The sequence below is a fragment of the Calliphora vicina genome, chromosome 3 (assembly GCF_958450345.1).
Source record: "Calliphora vicina chromosome 3, idCalVici1.1, whole genome shotgun sequence".
NCBI classification, from domain to species: domain Eukaryota; kingdom Metazoa; phylum Arthropoda; class Insecta; order Diptera; family Calliphoridae; genus Calliphora; species Calliphora vicina.
This window is the reverse complement of record NC_088782.1, coordinates 90,169,399-90,183,751: the sequence shown is the minus strand read 5'-3', so window position 1 is coordinate 90,183,751 and position 14,353 is coordinate 90,169,399. Positions and strand designations below refer to the sequence as shown.

At 30.6% G+C, this 14,353-nt stretch overlaps 1 protein-coding gene across 1 annotated transcript in view; it reads right to left on the bottom strand.

Moving 5' to 3' along the window:
* Positions 1-14,353, bottom strand: part of SMC5 (structural maintenance of chromosomes 5) — a 44,857-nt gene that overhangs the window by 10,413 nt on the left and 20,091 nt on the right. The window contains exons 6-11 of the mRNA XM_065504624.1: positions 7,890-8,174; positions 7,720-7,821; positions 7,452-7,660; positions 4,335-4,498; positions 3,695-3,824; positions 3,411-3,616 (exon numbers count right to left, since the gene is read on the bottom strand). Coding sequence (XP_065360696.1) covers positions 3,411-3,616; positions 3,695-3,824; positions 4,335-4,498; positions 7,452-7,660; positions 7,720-7,821; positions 7,890-8,174 — 1,096 coding nt within the window. The remainder of the gene's footprint in view (positions 1-3,410; positions 3,617-3,694; positions 3,825-4,334; positions 4,499-7,451; positions 7,661-7,719; positions 7,822-7,889; positions 8,175-14,353) is intronic.

The window sequence follows — 14,353 nt, the reverse complement described above, 5'->3', positions numbered from 1 at the left end:
AAAGAACCAATTTTTCTTTTCCTCTTGAACACCCGTCAAGTTTGAATTTTAAATTAGTATAGCATTTCCTATATTATCAACTGATTTTGTGAAGTAAGGGTATATGATAAAAGGATGTTAAACTAAGGAAAATTAAGTTAAAATTATGATGAGATCAGTTCATTAATATGTTGATATTGTGAAGCTAAGCATCTTCTATTAAAGTTAATCTTTCGATTTTATCATGTACGAGTTCGAAACCAGCTAGAACGTGTAGTGCCAATGTAGATTGAATATCATTTTAAGTAGCTTATTTTGTGCTAATTGGATTTTATATAAATGACATTTTGCAGACGTGGACCAAACTGGAGTACAGTAAAACATTATGGGATGAAATATGGATTTAATAATATTTTTTGGTTTTCTTTGTTAAGCTCCGACTTTCTGTTTATGATTGGGTACATCATTCGAATTATTTTGTTTATTTTATGAATTATATAGGGAATGTGATTATTAAAGTTAAGTTTTGTATCAAGCATTACACCTAAGTATTTGACTTTATTTTCCCAAGGGATGTCATGGTTCATAAATCGAAGCGAAGTTTGGGGGAGTGTAACAGTTCCTAAGCGTTCTCGTAAAATATATAATCTGAGTCTTCTCAGGGTTAATTAAGATTTTCCATTTATTAAAATATTTGTTCAAACCAGTAAGAACAGACTGTAAGTTTGTAATAATATCTGCTGAATATATATCCGAAGAAAGAATTGACGTATCATCTGCAAATATAGATGTAATGCAGTTCGAAAATGTGGGGATGTCTGCAGTAAAGACGTTGAGGCATTCCCCAATGGACATGCCTACAATTGAAGTCTCCTCCTAAAATGTAGTTGTTATTAGTGTTAGTAAGTTTCCGAAGATCCGAACTAAATTTTTGTTTTCGGGTAGGATCCCTATTCATCGATCCACCCGGGTAATAGCACGATAATATATCAATAAAATCATTACCTGATTTTATTCTGACACGAATATTTTCAACAAGTATTGTGTTTTGTGGGGTTAATAGTTGATGCTGTATGTTCTTTTTTATTAGGATAGCTACTCCACCTCCTCCACCATGTTTTTATTGAAATTTTGTTATTCAGCCAGGTTTCGAATAGTAGGCATATGTCAACATTAGTTTTTTTTTCCAAAAAGTGGAATAATTCGTCTTTTTTGGTACGAATGCTACGACCATTCCATTTGTAATAGCCTTATATTGTTATTCATTGGTAAAGAAACTTACAAGAGAGGTTTGTAACAACCTCAAATTGCTCTTCACGAGTCTTACATTTCCTTAAATTAGAAATTAAATCAAACGTAAGATTTTTTATTTCTTTAAAAGAAAAAAGATTATTATTGTTGGTATTGTTGAAGTTTTGTGAAAATTGTAAACTATTGCCAATTCTTGAGTGTTTTGAGTTTCGCTTTGGTTTAGAACATTTGGAAAATTAACCTTATAATTTGACCTATTGTTAAATTGTTGGTTTCTTTGACCAATTCTCTTTGGCTGAGCACGTTGCCGAATTTTTAAAAATGTTTCTCTATTAGGGTAGTCAGGAGACATAGCCTTGTGTGGGCCCTTACACTCAAGCTGAAACTTTTTAGTGAGAGCATCAAAAACTTTATTGAAATCTTCAATTTCAAACCAATAGATATTTTTCGAATATTATTTCGTTATCATCGTCATCGATTGTTTGCAGAGGTGGATAATAATTGGAGTTAACAGTTCTCCGAGAACTGTTTGTTGCTGGTTTTTTACTCATGTTATACCCAGAGCAGGTATCAACATTTTCCTCTCTCAGACGTTTAATTTTGTATGTGTTTTTTTATTTATTTATTTTGTATGTTATACTTTGTTATGTATTATGAAGTTGAAAAAAAACAACATAATACACAACAAAAAGAAAAATGATAATAAACCGTAACTTTTAAATAGTCAAAGAAACAGTGAAAAATATGACTTTACACATCAAGTGATAGTGCAAGACTAACTTTCTTTTTTGTCAAAGTCATTCCTAAATTCATATTTATATTTTACATTATCCATTTATACTTTTTTAAACTTTAAATTTGTGACGTCTGAACTCCACAAAATTCAGATAATAACTAAAAATCGTAGCTATCATCTACTACTACTTTAAATAAATTCGATTGAAGTTAAATTAAAACATAAGTACATTGTGTCTATGGACTTTACGACACATTACACATGGACATTATGATACTACCGAAATGACATAATGTCCATGGACATTATGTCACCTTTTGGAGTGACATTATGTCAATGGACACTGTGTCATGCCACCGTCCAGAGCCTTTTGGCTAAAACTGAATACCAAAACACTGATTTAGTTGGATAGGTATAGTCTCAGGATTGTAATAGGAGTGATTGCTCAATTGGGGTCTTCATAGGCAAATGGGACAATTGCACACAGGATTGTGGGGAAAAAATTGCAATTTTCCCATTTACCAAAAAATGTTCAGGACGATTTTTTTCCAATGTTCATCAAACTCGGGGGGGGGGGGTTGAGACTGGCAAAAATACAACTTTCGTTTATTAAGGGTCACCCTAGGCTTCATACATTCCATGTAGCGATGTTAAGTTTTTTCTTTGGTTTACCTCCTGGGATTCTTAAAATATCAGCCATTCATTCCATAAATCCATACCCAGCATTTAATTCTTTAGCTTCATTCTAAGACTTTATTCAAATAGAATTCGTTCATCGTTGAATTAATTCATAACAGAATTCATTCAACCTTTGAATCATTATATATTTGTTAACTCAAATCTAATACAAATTGAATTAAAATATGTTTTCTTTAATTAATTCATAATGAATTCATTAACTGATGTTGGATATTAATATTGAACCCTGCTTACAACACTAATATTTTCCTCTTTTTATAGGGTTTATAAATTATTCTTTTAATGTTCTTTTTTAATTTTTGTCTTTTGAATGTAACAGTTATTTCTTTTAACATTGTAAACCTATTTGTTATTTATTCGTAATAAATTATTCAAACGTGACACATCGTCTTTTTGGTGTCCTTTATAAAATCAAGATTAACGGAATGGCTAATTTGATTTCGAAAATGGAATTAAGAATTAATTCTTTCGAACCTTGGAATTCAACTCAGTATAAAAATTTTTTAATTGTAGAGTAAATTAGCAACAATAAAAACTTATTGTGTTAAAAAAATTAAAATTAAGTCCATAAAAGTATGGCTAATACTTATGGATGCACCCACAACCAATTTTATGCATTTGAAAATAGTTAGGATTTAAAAATTCAAGAAATATTAGCACAAGAAAAATTGTATCACCAAAGCACCTTATGCAAGTACATTAATTTATTACATTTAAATGATAATAAAGAATAATAATATCATACCGATTATATCCTTTTGAAGTTCAGAAATTTTATGATGTTGCCTTTTTAGTTGGATAGATTTCTGCTCGTATTCTTTAATTTTGCCACTGATTTCTTTCAACACTTGATTATGCTTCATAGCACTGACTTCTATTTTACCCAACTCCGCTTCAATCGAAGCACGTTGGTTTCTTAGCAAATCAGTTCTAGGATTAATTGCAGCTAGTCTTAAATTATAAAGAAGACGGCAATTAATTTAGGTGAAATCAAAATATAAAAAAAAAATATAATATTAATATTAATACCTTTGTTTAATTTCATTTACTTCTCGGTCATCCTTAGTTGAAAGAAATCCTTTGCCCCTAATATGAGCCTGCATTAGATATTTTTCCCTATTTCCATACTTTGAAATTGACAATTGATAACGCATATTACCTAGGTATTTTAAAATTAAATCGTATTAAAATACATATACGTAAAAACGTAAATATGTGTATTAGGGTGGGTCAAATTTTTTCACGAAAAATCGTATAGCAGAAACCATAGAATCTATAGGTCTAAAATCCTATCTTGCGCATTTCGTCTTTTATCCAATGATATTTAGAATTTATTTTTTATTGGATAAAACTCGAAATGCGCAAGATAGGATTTGATTTTACACCTACGGTTTCTTGAGGAAACTTCTGTAGAATTTTCCGTAGATTGCGTTTCTGCTATACGATTTTTTACTTTTTGATCGTCCATACAAATCAACCCAGCTTAGTGTATATATATTTGTATGTAATAGACTGATCAAAATTAAAAAGAAGAATTAAATTAGTCTTTATTGTTATAATTTCTTTTCAAAATAAGAAGAGAATACATCTTTGAAATATAATTTAACATATATTACTAGTTCAATTTTTATAATTTAGATGAGTCAACAAATAAGTTAAAAAATTTTACCGCCATAGTATAATCTAATTTCGGTTGGTATTTGATCAGTATAGTTATTGACATCATTAGCACCATATGGAATATTTTGTAAATTATATAGTGAGCATAGATAACCTAATAATGCTGGTGGTCCTTTGATTAGATCTATTAAATACGCATTAAATCCATATTGCCTAAAATTAAAGGAAAACAAGTATTAAATATTAAAAGCAAATTTTGTATGAAAATTCTGTTTTATAAACCTTTTATAAAATTAAAAATTGATTATGAATTAGTGGGTAAACATTTATTATGAACAACAGCTCTTTGTTATTATTTTTAATCATAGCATGAATAATGTATTTTCCGAACAGCAGTCAGTCGGCATCATTGTATCGTTTGTGTTAATGCGAAAGTAGTTAACAACAACGTATAGTAAGAATTGAGAAATGTATAATGAACAACTAAAAACTGGTTTTCGAATATTTCAAAAAATTACATTCTTTAAAAAAATCGGTTTACAATACGGTTTTAGATGAAAATCCCGGTTAAATGGTTTTTGATTATATTATTGTCCAATTCACAATCGGTGTCGAAGCGTTGAATCGTTGTGTCATAAATATTTTTCAAACTAATTTTTCGAAACATATTTTTGTCATATTTTCTCTACTTCTTAATGTTACACAATTCATTGGCCTGGATCCCGATGCAGAACCCTGCTACAACAACAACATATCATTATGGAAGACATGAGTTTGTCGAGTTCAGAAATCAAAATACCGCAAGATAAAAATGGGCGTGCCACAAGGAGGAGTACTCTCACCGATGCTCCACAATCACCCCTATCATGAAAAACATGTGAAATTTATGTTCCCATGAAATATCCATTTCCCTCGAAGGGAAAATTGCTATCGTGATATTCCCCTCAACTTTTCATTCACAATAGTTGATTTTGTTCGTAACAGCTGTTTATTGTTTACAAAATTCCATATAAAAATTTCCTAACATTGGGAATTTTTTAACGTGAACAAAGTTTATGAACGAAAAATGGGAAAAGGGAACATATTTCATGTGAAATATTGATTAGCGATAAGAGTGAATATATCGACCCCTCAATAAAACAAAAGTGTATAACATTGGTCTCCAACAGTACGGCCGCGGGTACTTCCTATGGATTAGTGTCTTATACATGTGAAAACGAAATTAAAATACGAACATGATTCATTTTACAAGTGTTGTCAGTGCAGTATTTCGTACCACTAGCGAAATTACAAGTAAATGTATATGACAACACACGAATCGGCAACACTGACCATGCCAACTGTGTTTTTTACTCAGTCGTGTTTTTTACTATCCCCACGGTTCAAAACCCGAACATTTTAGGGGTAGTCTTCGACAGCCTCCTTCACTTTTCAAGGCATGCAATTTACATCAACCAAAAGGTTAGAAATAGGAACCTAGCTGGCACCTCTTGGGGCATTAACAAAGACACGATTGTAGCGACATACAAGGCGATTGATAGCTCTCTTCTTAATTACGTTGCCCCAGTATGGACCTCATTCCTTAGTGATACCCAATGGCGAGGTTTACAAACAGCCCAGAATAATGCTCTCCGGATTGCAACTGGTTGTGTCAAGATGACGAATGTGGATCATCTACATGAGGAGACACATCCGGATGGACTTTCGACGTTTTCGCAGCAACATCTAAGACGTAACACAGGGATTTTGGTGTCAAAAAGTAAATTTTTCAAACACTTAATTTCAAAAATCAAATGATGCAGTTTTGTAGAGAAATGTTTAAAGATGAAATGTACACTTATAGTTTTAAGAAAAATTTTATTTTATTTTTAAAAAATTTAAAAAGTAAAGTCCATGCAAGGGTGTTAAGCAAAAATTTACTAATATTTTCACGCAATTCAGTGGTTTACATATGTATAATTTTCATATTAATACCATTTACTTTTAACATATTTGAAAAATATAAATTTCTCCATAAATAAAAAAAATAATTATGGGGATATCATAAACCGTTATGAAGATATGCCCAAAGTTATAAGTCTCTTAAAATTATTTTATTTTTGATTTTCCATGGAAAAATATGTAGCCCCACTTTCCCCCGAGCTGTTTTTTTAATAAAATGAAAGTTGGGAGTGTCTTGTTTCGATTAAAAAAATATATAGTTTTCGGAAGTTCTCAGAAGGATGAAAACTTAAAATTTTTTGTCGAATAATAAACGAAATATCCCAAAAATTCTTATCTATGTATGGGTTTCGTGGGCCGTGTGCGTGATCGATTTTATTGAAACTTGGCATGCGTTCTTCTTTTGTTTCTGAAAATATATGTACCAATATTCTAGACTTTTACTTGGATAGGAAAAATTTTATGCTAATTTGATAAAATTTTATTTTTATCTTAGTTTGGTCCATATAATTCTCGGTGCCAACGACCACTCCTTATAATTTTTGCCAAAAAATGTATGAAGCCATCCCTCTGTGCGTCATACCATCGGACGTCGACCGATTGTCTATTGCAAGTGCTCGGAAAATCTTGTATCAAACGGCGGTCTCTGAAGCCATTAATGGCTACAGATGCAACAGAGTCCTAACTGGCACTGTAAACCGTTGTCCTGCCTGTCATCAAAGTCCTCACGACACATTAAATTTATTTTATTGTCACTCCAAATTTGCTCCCCATAGACCTACAGACACCAACGCAAATAATTAAAAATATATTCTTATAATTTCAGGAAAAAACTATCGGCTACAGTCGAACTGTTACAACAACAACAAATCATTATCGCTAAAACACCGTTACCAACATAATCCAAATTATCGTTTTTTTAAGTCGAGATTTTTTGACTAAATATCGAGTAATTACCGCAAAAAAAGCTCAAGCGACAAAAACTAAATTTTACAGGAGAATGTTTTCATTATTTATTTCTTGTTTAAATTAAGAAAAAATTTGTGTCGATTGAGATATAATATTCTTATGATATATGAGAAGACCATTTATCGAAATAAATGAAAATCTGGGCCTTTCTATATTAAGGTAACGATATATTGATATGTATTTTTATACAGAACTCAAAATTCCTCGTTGATAGTTACTTACTTTACGTATTATCTATGTAAAATATGAATCTTACCGAATTTGTTCAATTTTCAATCTTGGAATAAAAATTGTTTCATTTGGAGTTGGAGCATGAAATACATTCACCATTAACCTTTTGTTAACACATAGTTCAGAAACAAGGATCGAAACATCAGAAGTTTTTTCACAGGAGAATGCCAGAAGATCTCGCAGGCTAATAGTATTTTCTAAGTATTTTGCAAAGTCAGGATTAGAAACATTTAGCTAGAATAAATTAGAAAAATATATTAATATTTTACTAAATATGAAATTAACAGTTTTACCTCTACAATTAAAGGCTTGTAAACTCGGCCCTCGAACAGTTCCATATTTGAGTCCAACCAGTTAATTGCTTCGTATACATGGGGATGTTTTATTTTTATAAACTAATTAAAAAATACATTGAAGCTTATAAATAATGTTAGAATTTTTAACAAGCACTCATTGTTCACACCTGTAATTTTTGTTCAGTTTCATTTTCCAAATGTGTTAGACGTGTTTTTAGTTGTTGTATCTCAGGAATGCTGTCGTTTAGTTTACTCGAAATATTTCTGAGTTCATTACTAAGACGCTTTGTTTCACATTTATATTCATTCATTTTACTTTCGCTTTCAATTTTTCGCTGAGCGTCTGCTTCCTTATTTTCTTTTAAATTTCTTAAATCCTGTGCGTATACTTCCAGCATTTTCGTTTCATGAATTAATTCAATTTCTCTTTCCTTCCTTTCACGTTTGCGTTTCTACAATTGTGTACAAGATAATAATTTTTAAAATTACTTATTTTTTTGGATGGGTCCCGTTTTGTTCTAAAACAAATTGATGAGAAATTTTGGGCTAATCACAAAATTTTCCTAAAATATGGGTAAAGTAATGGTTTTTGCCAAATACATATATGGTTTGGGAAAAATAATTATATTTCCCAATTCACAACCGGTGTTGTAACGATGTATGTATGTATGTACATTAGACCGTACCTCAAAAGAAATATTACCCCCTAATATAACGTAATTCTGCAAGGCAGTTATGAATTTTTTTTATTTTTTTTTTTTGCAGAACGTAGGGGAAGTAATTCTATAAAACTTGCAGAACAGTCTGCATTTACCGTCGGTTTTATACATATTATGTAACGAAATCGTGTCTTTTTGTCAAAGACAAAAATATTAGTTATATAGATATTCAAACCAAATTCAGCACAAATAAGTTTTATATAAGCCGAACTCGCACCACCGATTGGTCCATAATTAGTCATAGCTCCCATATAAGGCCCACTTCTGAAAATCACTTTAACTAACATAAATCTCTTAAAAATATTGGTATTCCCATAAAATTTAATACAAATAAGTTATATACATATATACAGAAGTTATTTCCCCAAATCTTATAACGATCGGTCCATAATTAGTCATAGCTACCATATGAGGCCGACTTCTGAAAATCATTTTAACGAGATTTCATAAAAATGTTGGTACTCAAATCCAGCTCCTATATACATTTTAAAAGATAAGTTTTTATCTTTTAGGTGTTGGGTATCATTTGGTCGGGCTTGACCGACTAAACTTTTTTACTTGTTGTTATTCTTTTGGTATAATTAAATTTTAAAGTGTTTCTGCTGGAGTTATCGATCCATTAGTGTTTCTCACTAATGGAATAATTTTGTAAGCATTGCCATACTTTTCAGTCAAATGACATGTGCATTCCTCAAAATGTTTCATATAAATATGGCAATACCTAAAATTTTCTATGAAAAAGCAACCGCGTACATAACTTTTTGTTTGTAAATTTTAACTTTGAAAGAAAAGTATATAAAATGTATATTAAAAATTATATTGATGTTAATAGAGCAAATCAAAACAAAGAGCTGCTGTGCTGAATTGTTTATTTTATTTTTCATCAGTTTGTGCTTTGGCATTTTATACTTACAGTAGCGAGCATAAAAATGCAACGCTATGCTATGTGAACTTCAACTGGTATTATTTTTCTTATAACTGAATTCAATTCTCACCATCTTCTGTTTTTATATTCTCATTGATCATAAGCAATTATTGTATGACATTTTGTCCAATATTTTTGTACGTATGGATATTTATTGGATTGATCGACCCGGTTTTCAATAACCGGTTATAACCGGTTTTTTTTGGTAATGTCGGTTTCGGTTTTTTTGAAAAGCTTACATTTCGAATATCGAAGAAACCTGGGTTTCTCCTCGAAAAGCCTGTTTTTCTAAAAGTGTGTTTTTATGAGTTTTAGTGTATTAAAAATTTTAAAAAAATATTCAAAATCCATAAAACTTTTTTAAAACAAATACTCCAAATATTTTCGAAGACTTTTATTATATAGACAAGTGATCCAAAAAGCCAGAAAACATACTCAATGCGTTGTTATCTATACACATCTGCTCAAAATAATAGATACACCAAAATTTATTTTTTAAAAACGAAAAAAAATAATGGTATATTGTAAAATTATAAAAAAAATTCAGTCGATTTTTATTTATAGTTAAAAGGAGAGTAAAAAACAAAAACAAAATATTTCATAATTAATAATAAATATTATAAAGTAAATTAAATTTCTTAAATTTCGAAAAATTTGGTGCTCATAATAATAGTAATAATACATTTTTAAAAATTCTTATTAAACAAAAGCTAATAAATTTTATCTTAAAAAAATTAGTTTATTATTAAAGTAAAGCTAGTATCCAGTATATCCACCTTTGTTTTGTAAAACTTTCTCCACTCTTCTGGGCATACTGGATATCAAGTTCTGACACTTCTCCAATGGAATCTCGTACCATATTTTTTGCGTTTTCTCCCATAAATCGTCTTTATTTTTGAAAACTTCCTTCGAAAGCCTTATCTTTAATTCACTCCACAAGTTTTCTATTGGGTTTAAATCAGGGGATTGGCTGGGCCAGCTTAAAACAGGTACGTTATTCTCCAAGAACCAGTTTTTAACTAATCTTGAACTATGTTTTGGGTCGTTGTCCTGCTGGAATGTCCATATTAATGACATATTTTCCGATGCATATGGAAGCATTACGTTTTCCAATATGTCTCTATACCCACTAGCATTCATGGTATCTTCTATTCGGAATATCGGACCAACACAATTCCATGAAAAGCAACCCCAAACATTTCCCCCGAAATGTTTTACCGTCTTTTTTGTAAATTTAACGTGGAATTCTTTTCCTTTTGGTCGGCGTACATTTCTTTGGCAGTCGTTTCCAAACAAATTTATTTTTGTTTCGTCGCTCCATAAAATATTTCTCCATTTTTTTTCGCCTTCACACCCGGACCATTGTAAGTGCTCTTTAGCAAATTCTAATCTTGTCTTGATATTTTTTTGGCGCATTAGTGGAACTTTTCTGGCAATTCTTCCCGGCAATTTAGCTTGTAAAAGACGACGACGAACTGTTTGTGGACTGATTTCGTTACATAGCTCCGCAGAAATAGCTTTCGATGATATGAAAGGGTCTTTTTTAACCATAAGGACGATCCGCCTATCTGTTTCTGGACTGGTTTTCTTTGGTCTACCGCGAGTTTCTCTTTTTTGTTTTTTAGATAAAGCATTTTGGACAAAATGTAAAGATCTTCCTATGCTCTTTGCTATTTCCCGTAATGATTTTCCTTGATTTCTCATCGTTTGAACAATTTTTTTCTCATCTTCGGTACAATGATGATTTCGTCCCATTTTCTTCAAAAGAGTCCTATTTTTTATAAAATTGTTGCTAAAATTTAAATTATACTTACCGTTTCACGTAAATAGGAACAAAAAATTACACAAAAAAAAAATTGTATATAAACAAATTACAAATTACTGATGTGTATCTATTTTTATGAGTAAATAATTTTTTGTAATTCAAATAAATTCGATTTTAAAAATCAACATGAAAGCAAATAGTTGCCAGATTTTTGACTGACATGACATTGCCAGATAGAAATTTTAATAATATGATGTATTCTTAACGCTTGCGAGGAAATTTTCAATGTTACCGCCATTTAAATTTTTTCCAATTAGGTGTATCTATTATTTTGAGCAGATGTGTATGTCCTACAAGTACACTGAGTGAAATATCAGTTTTGATGTCTAGTTTTATAAAAACAAAAGAAAAAATCGATATACTCCAAAGCATTTAAAATGTTGATTCCTAAGAGATTATTTAACTACATAAAGTCTTCAAATTTACTGACGTTAACGATATTTGGGTCTAATTTAACCTGAATAGAAAAAGATTACTTTTACCAATTTTTTTTTAAAAAATATCCACCACTCACTTTTCGAAAAAATTCAATTTTAATTTCAAAATGGGCCAAATTTTACTAGAAGACCTTATGAAGGATAAGAAAAACATTGCTTTGGTTTTTACCTGGGGAATCCCAGTTTTCATTCGAGTATAATGATTAGCATGTATGATGAAATTAGTCAGATATATATGAGAGCTACCAAAGATATATTGTAGTGCTACCAAAGCTCTGAAAACATTTAACTTAATTGTCAAATATGACCCAAAGAGACCTTAAATAAAAAACAAAAAGTATAGTGTGGCGCTTATAACAGCTGAATTTAAAAAAATAATTTAGAAACACATTTTTGTGTACTTACTTATATAATTATTTTATTCAAACTCTGTGCTACTTACATTTTCGACTGATGTGGGATCCGTATTTATACATACGAAATTAAAAATATCTATATTTAGTTTTTCTCAGACCAATTTCAAATGTGACTTGTTTTGATAGTTCTTGTTCGAAACTTTTCGCAAAATATTGTTACAGAAACACTTTTTCTCACACCCTTCCAATAATTGCTGGAAAATTATTTAAATGACAGATAATTCTCGCAATGTCAATATACAGAAACACCTGTGCGAGAAAAAACATATTTTGTTTCATTTTACACTAGTTGTGTTCGCGTTCTTGATAATTTGTACAAATTATCACTGGAAGTTACGGGATTCCGTTCGTTTACTTTTAAAAACTTGTAACGAGAGAGAGTGTTAAAAGTGACAGTTCGCAGATAGAGAACATGATATTTTTTACTGGACAATTTTTGTCCAGTAAAACATATTAACATAAAAATACACAGGTGCATAATCCTATAAACGCACACTACTTTTTTAAAAAAAATCGTAAAAATTAAACAAGAACATGTTTAGGGATCTACAAATTTGTTTATTATATTAGTTAAGACTTCACTTAAAATATTCTTTACAAAAAAAAATCATTTGTACTTTATTTTTTTTTACTTAATTTTCGAGATTAACAGCGATTTTTAAGGGCATTTTCCTATAAACGCACTTTAATTTATGGGCCGCTGTAGCATTATTAATAATGTGTGGATGATCCTTTGTTATGGATTGTTTCAAAAATACGGTCTGGCTTTGATTCCACTAATTTTTTTAACAGATCGGAATCAATTTCCTCCCAGACTTGTTTAATTTTTAGTTTCAGCTCTGTCACAGTCATTATGCTTTCATTCTGGGCATTATTTGCTTAATCTTTACGGGCCTGTATCCCCACAAGTTCTCCATTGGGTTTAAGTCCGGACTACAAGCCGGCCAGTCCTACAGAGGAATGCTATGTTCATTAAACCAAGATTTCGATTGCTTAGAAACGTGGATTGCAGCATTATCTTGTTGGAATATGCAATCTTCATCCATAAATGAGAGAAGAGCATCTTCCAACAGTTCGTTATAAATCGCACTATTCATTTTTGTCGAAACAAACCATATTTTCGACTTGCCAACTGCAGAAAACGCTGCCCAAACCATAATACTGCCACCACCGAAATTACGTTTTGACATCCGAACATCGTTTAATCTCAAATCGTGCCAATAGCATGAGTATGAGTCAGGACCGTCTAAATTAATTTTTTTTCGTCAGAGAAAATTACTTTTTTCCACTCATCTGTCCATTTCATATATTTTCTTGCGAATTTTAGACGATTTTCTTTATGGTGCTTTTTTAGCACTGGTTTTCATTTAGGCTTTTTCCATTTTATGTTTTCATCGTTTCGTAAAATGTGTGCAACGTGTTTGTAAGATTCAATTTATTCTTTATTTGTGTGGAATTCAATTTGTTGTGGGTTGCTTCTTGTTTTATTAGATTAAGTTGTCTTTTTGTTAGTTTTGTAACTTTTTGGTAACTTTTTTAAAAACAAATTTCACGTCTGCGTTTATACGAATCTTCCACTTAAAATGGCACCAAGAACATTTGATCGCATAATTAAGGCAAACAACAAGAATAAGAAAAAAACTTGTTTATTTCAAAAAGTACAGTTATGTTGTCTCTCATTAACAAAGCTAAATTCAGCTTTTGGATGAGAACAACAAAGATATAACAAAAATACAGAAAAAAATTAAGTGCGTTTATAGGAATATGCACCAGTGTATGTTTGAAGCACATGGTTGCAAATGTAAACAAAACTAAAAAGTTGAAAATTAATACAATTTACAAGTTTTGCAAAGAAAAGAAGTAAAATAACACAAAACAAACGTTTTTAATTGATTTATAATAAAATACAACTTATTTTTCAAAATTGTTATTCGCGTAATTTTTTTTTGGATATTTTTTAGATTGAGAGTAATTTATTTTTACTCTATAAAATAAAGTTACTGGATATTTTTTACTGGAAAGTACGCGAACACACCTACTGTTTTTGTTGCAATTCAATCGTTTCATGCGGAAAGCTTTTCGATTCGAGAAATACAGAAACAGGATCGAATTGATTTTAAAAAACAAACTGGACAGCCAAAAAAGCTTACCGAGGTGGAAGAAATCCGTTTTGTTAGAAAAAGCAAGACTAACCCACGCTTAAGTGCCCCCACAATTGTTACTGAAGTTAAGGCGTTACTTTCACAAAGGAGGTCGCGACTTTAAGGGAGTGTATTAACTAAAGGTTACTCATCTTGTCAAGATATTGG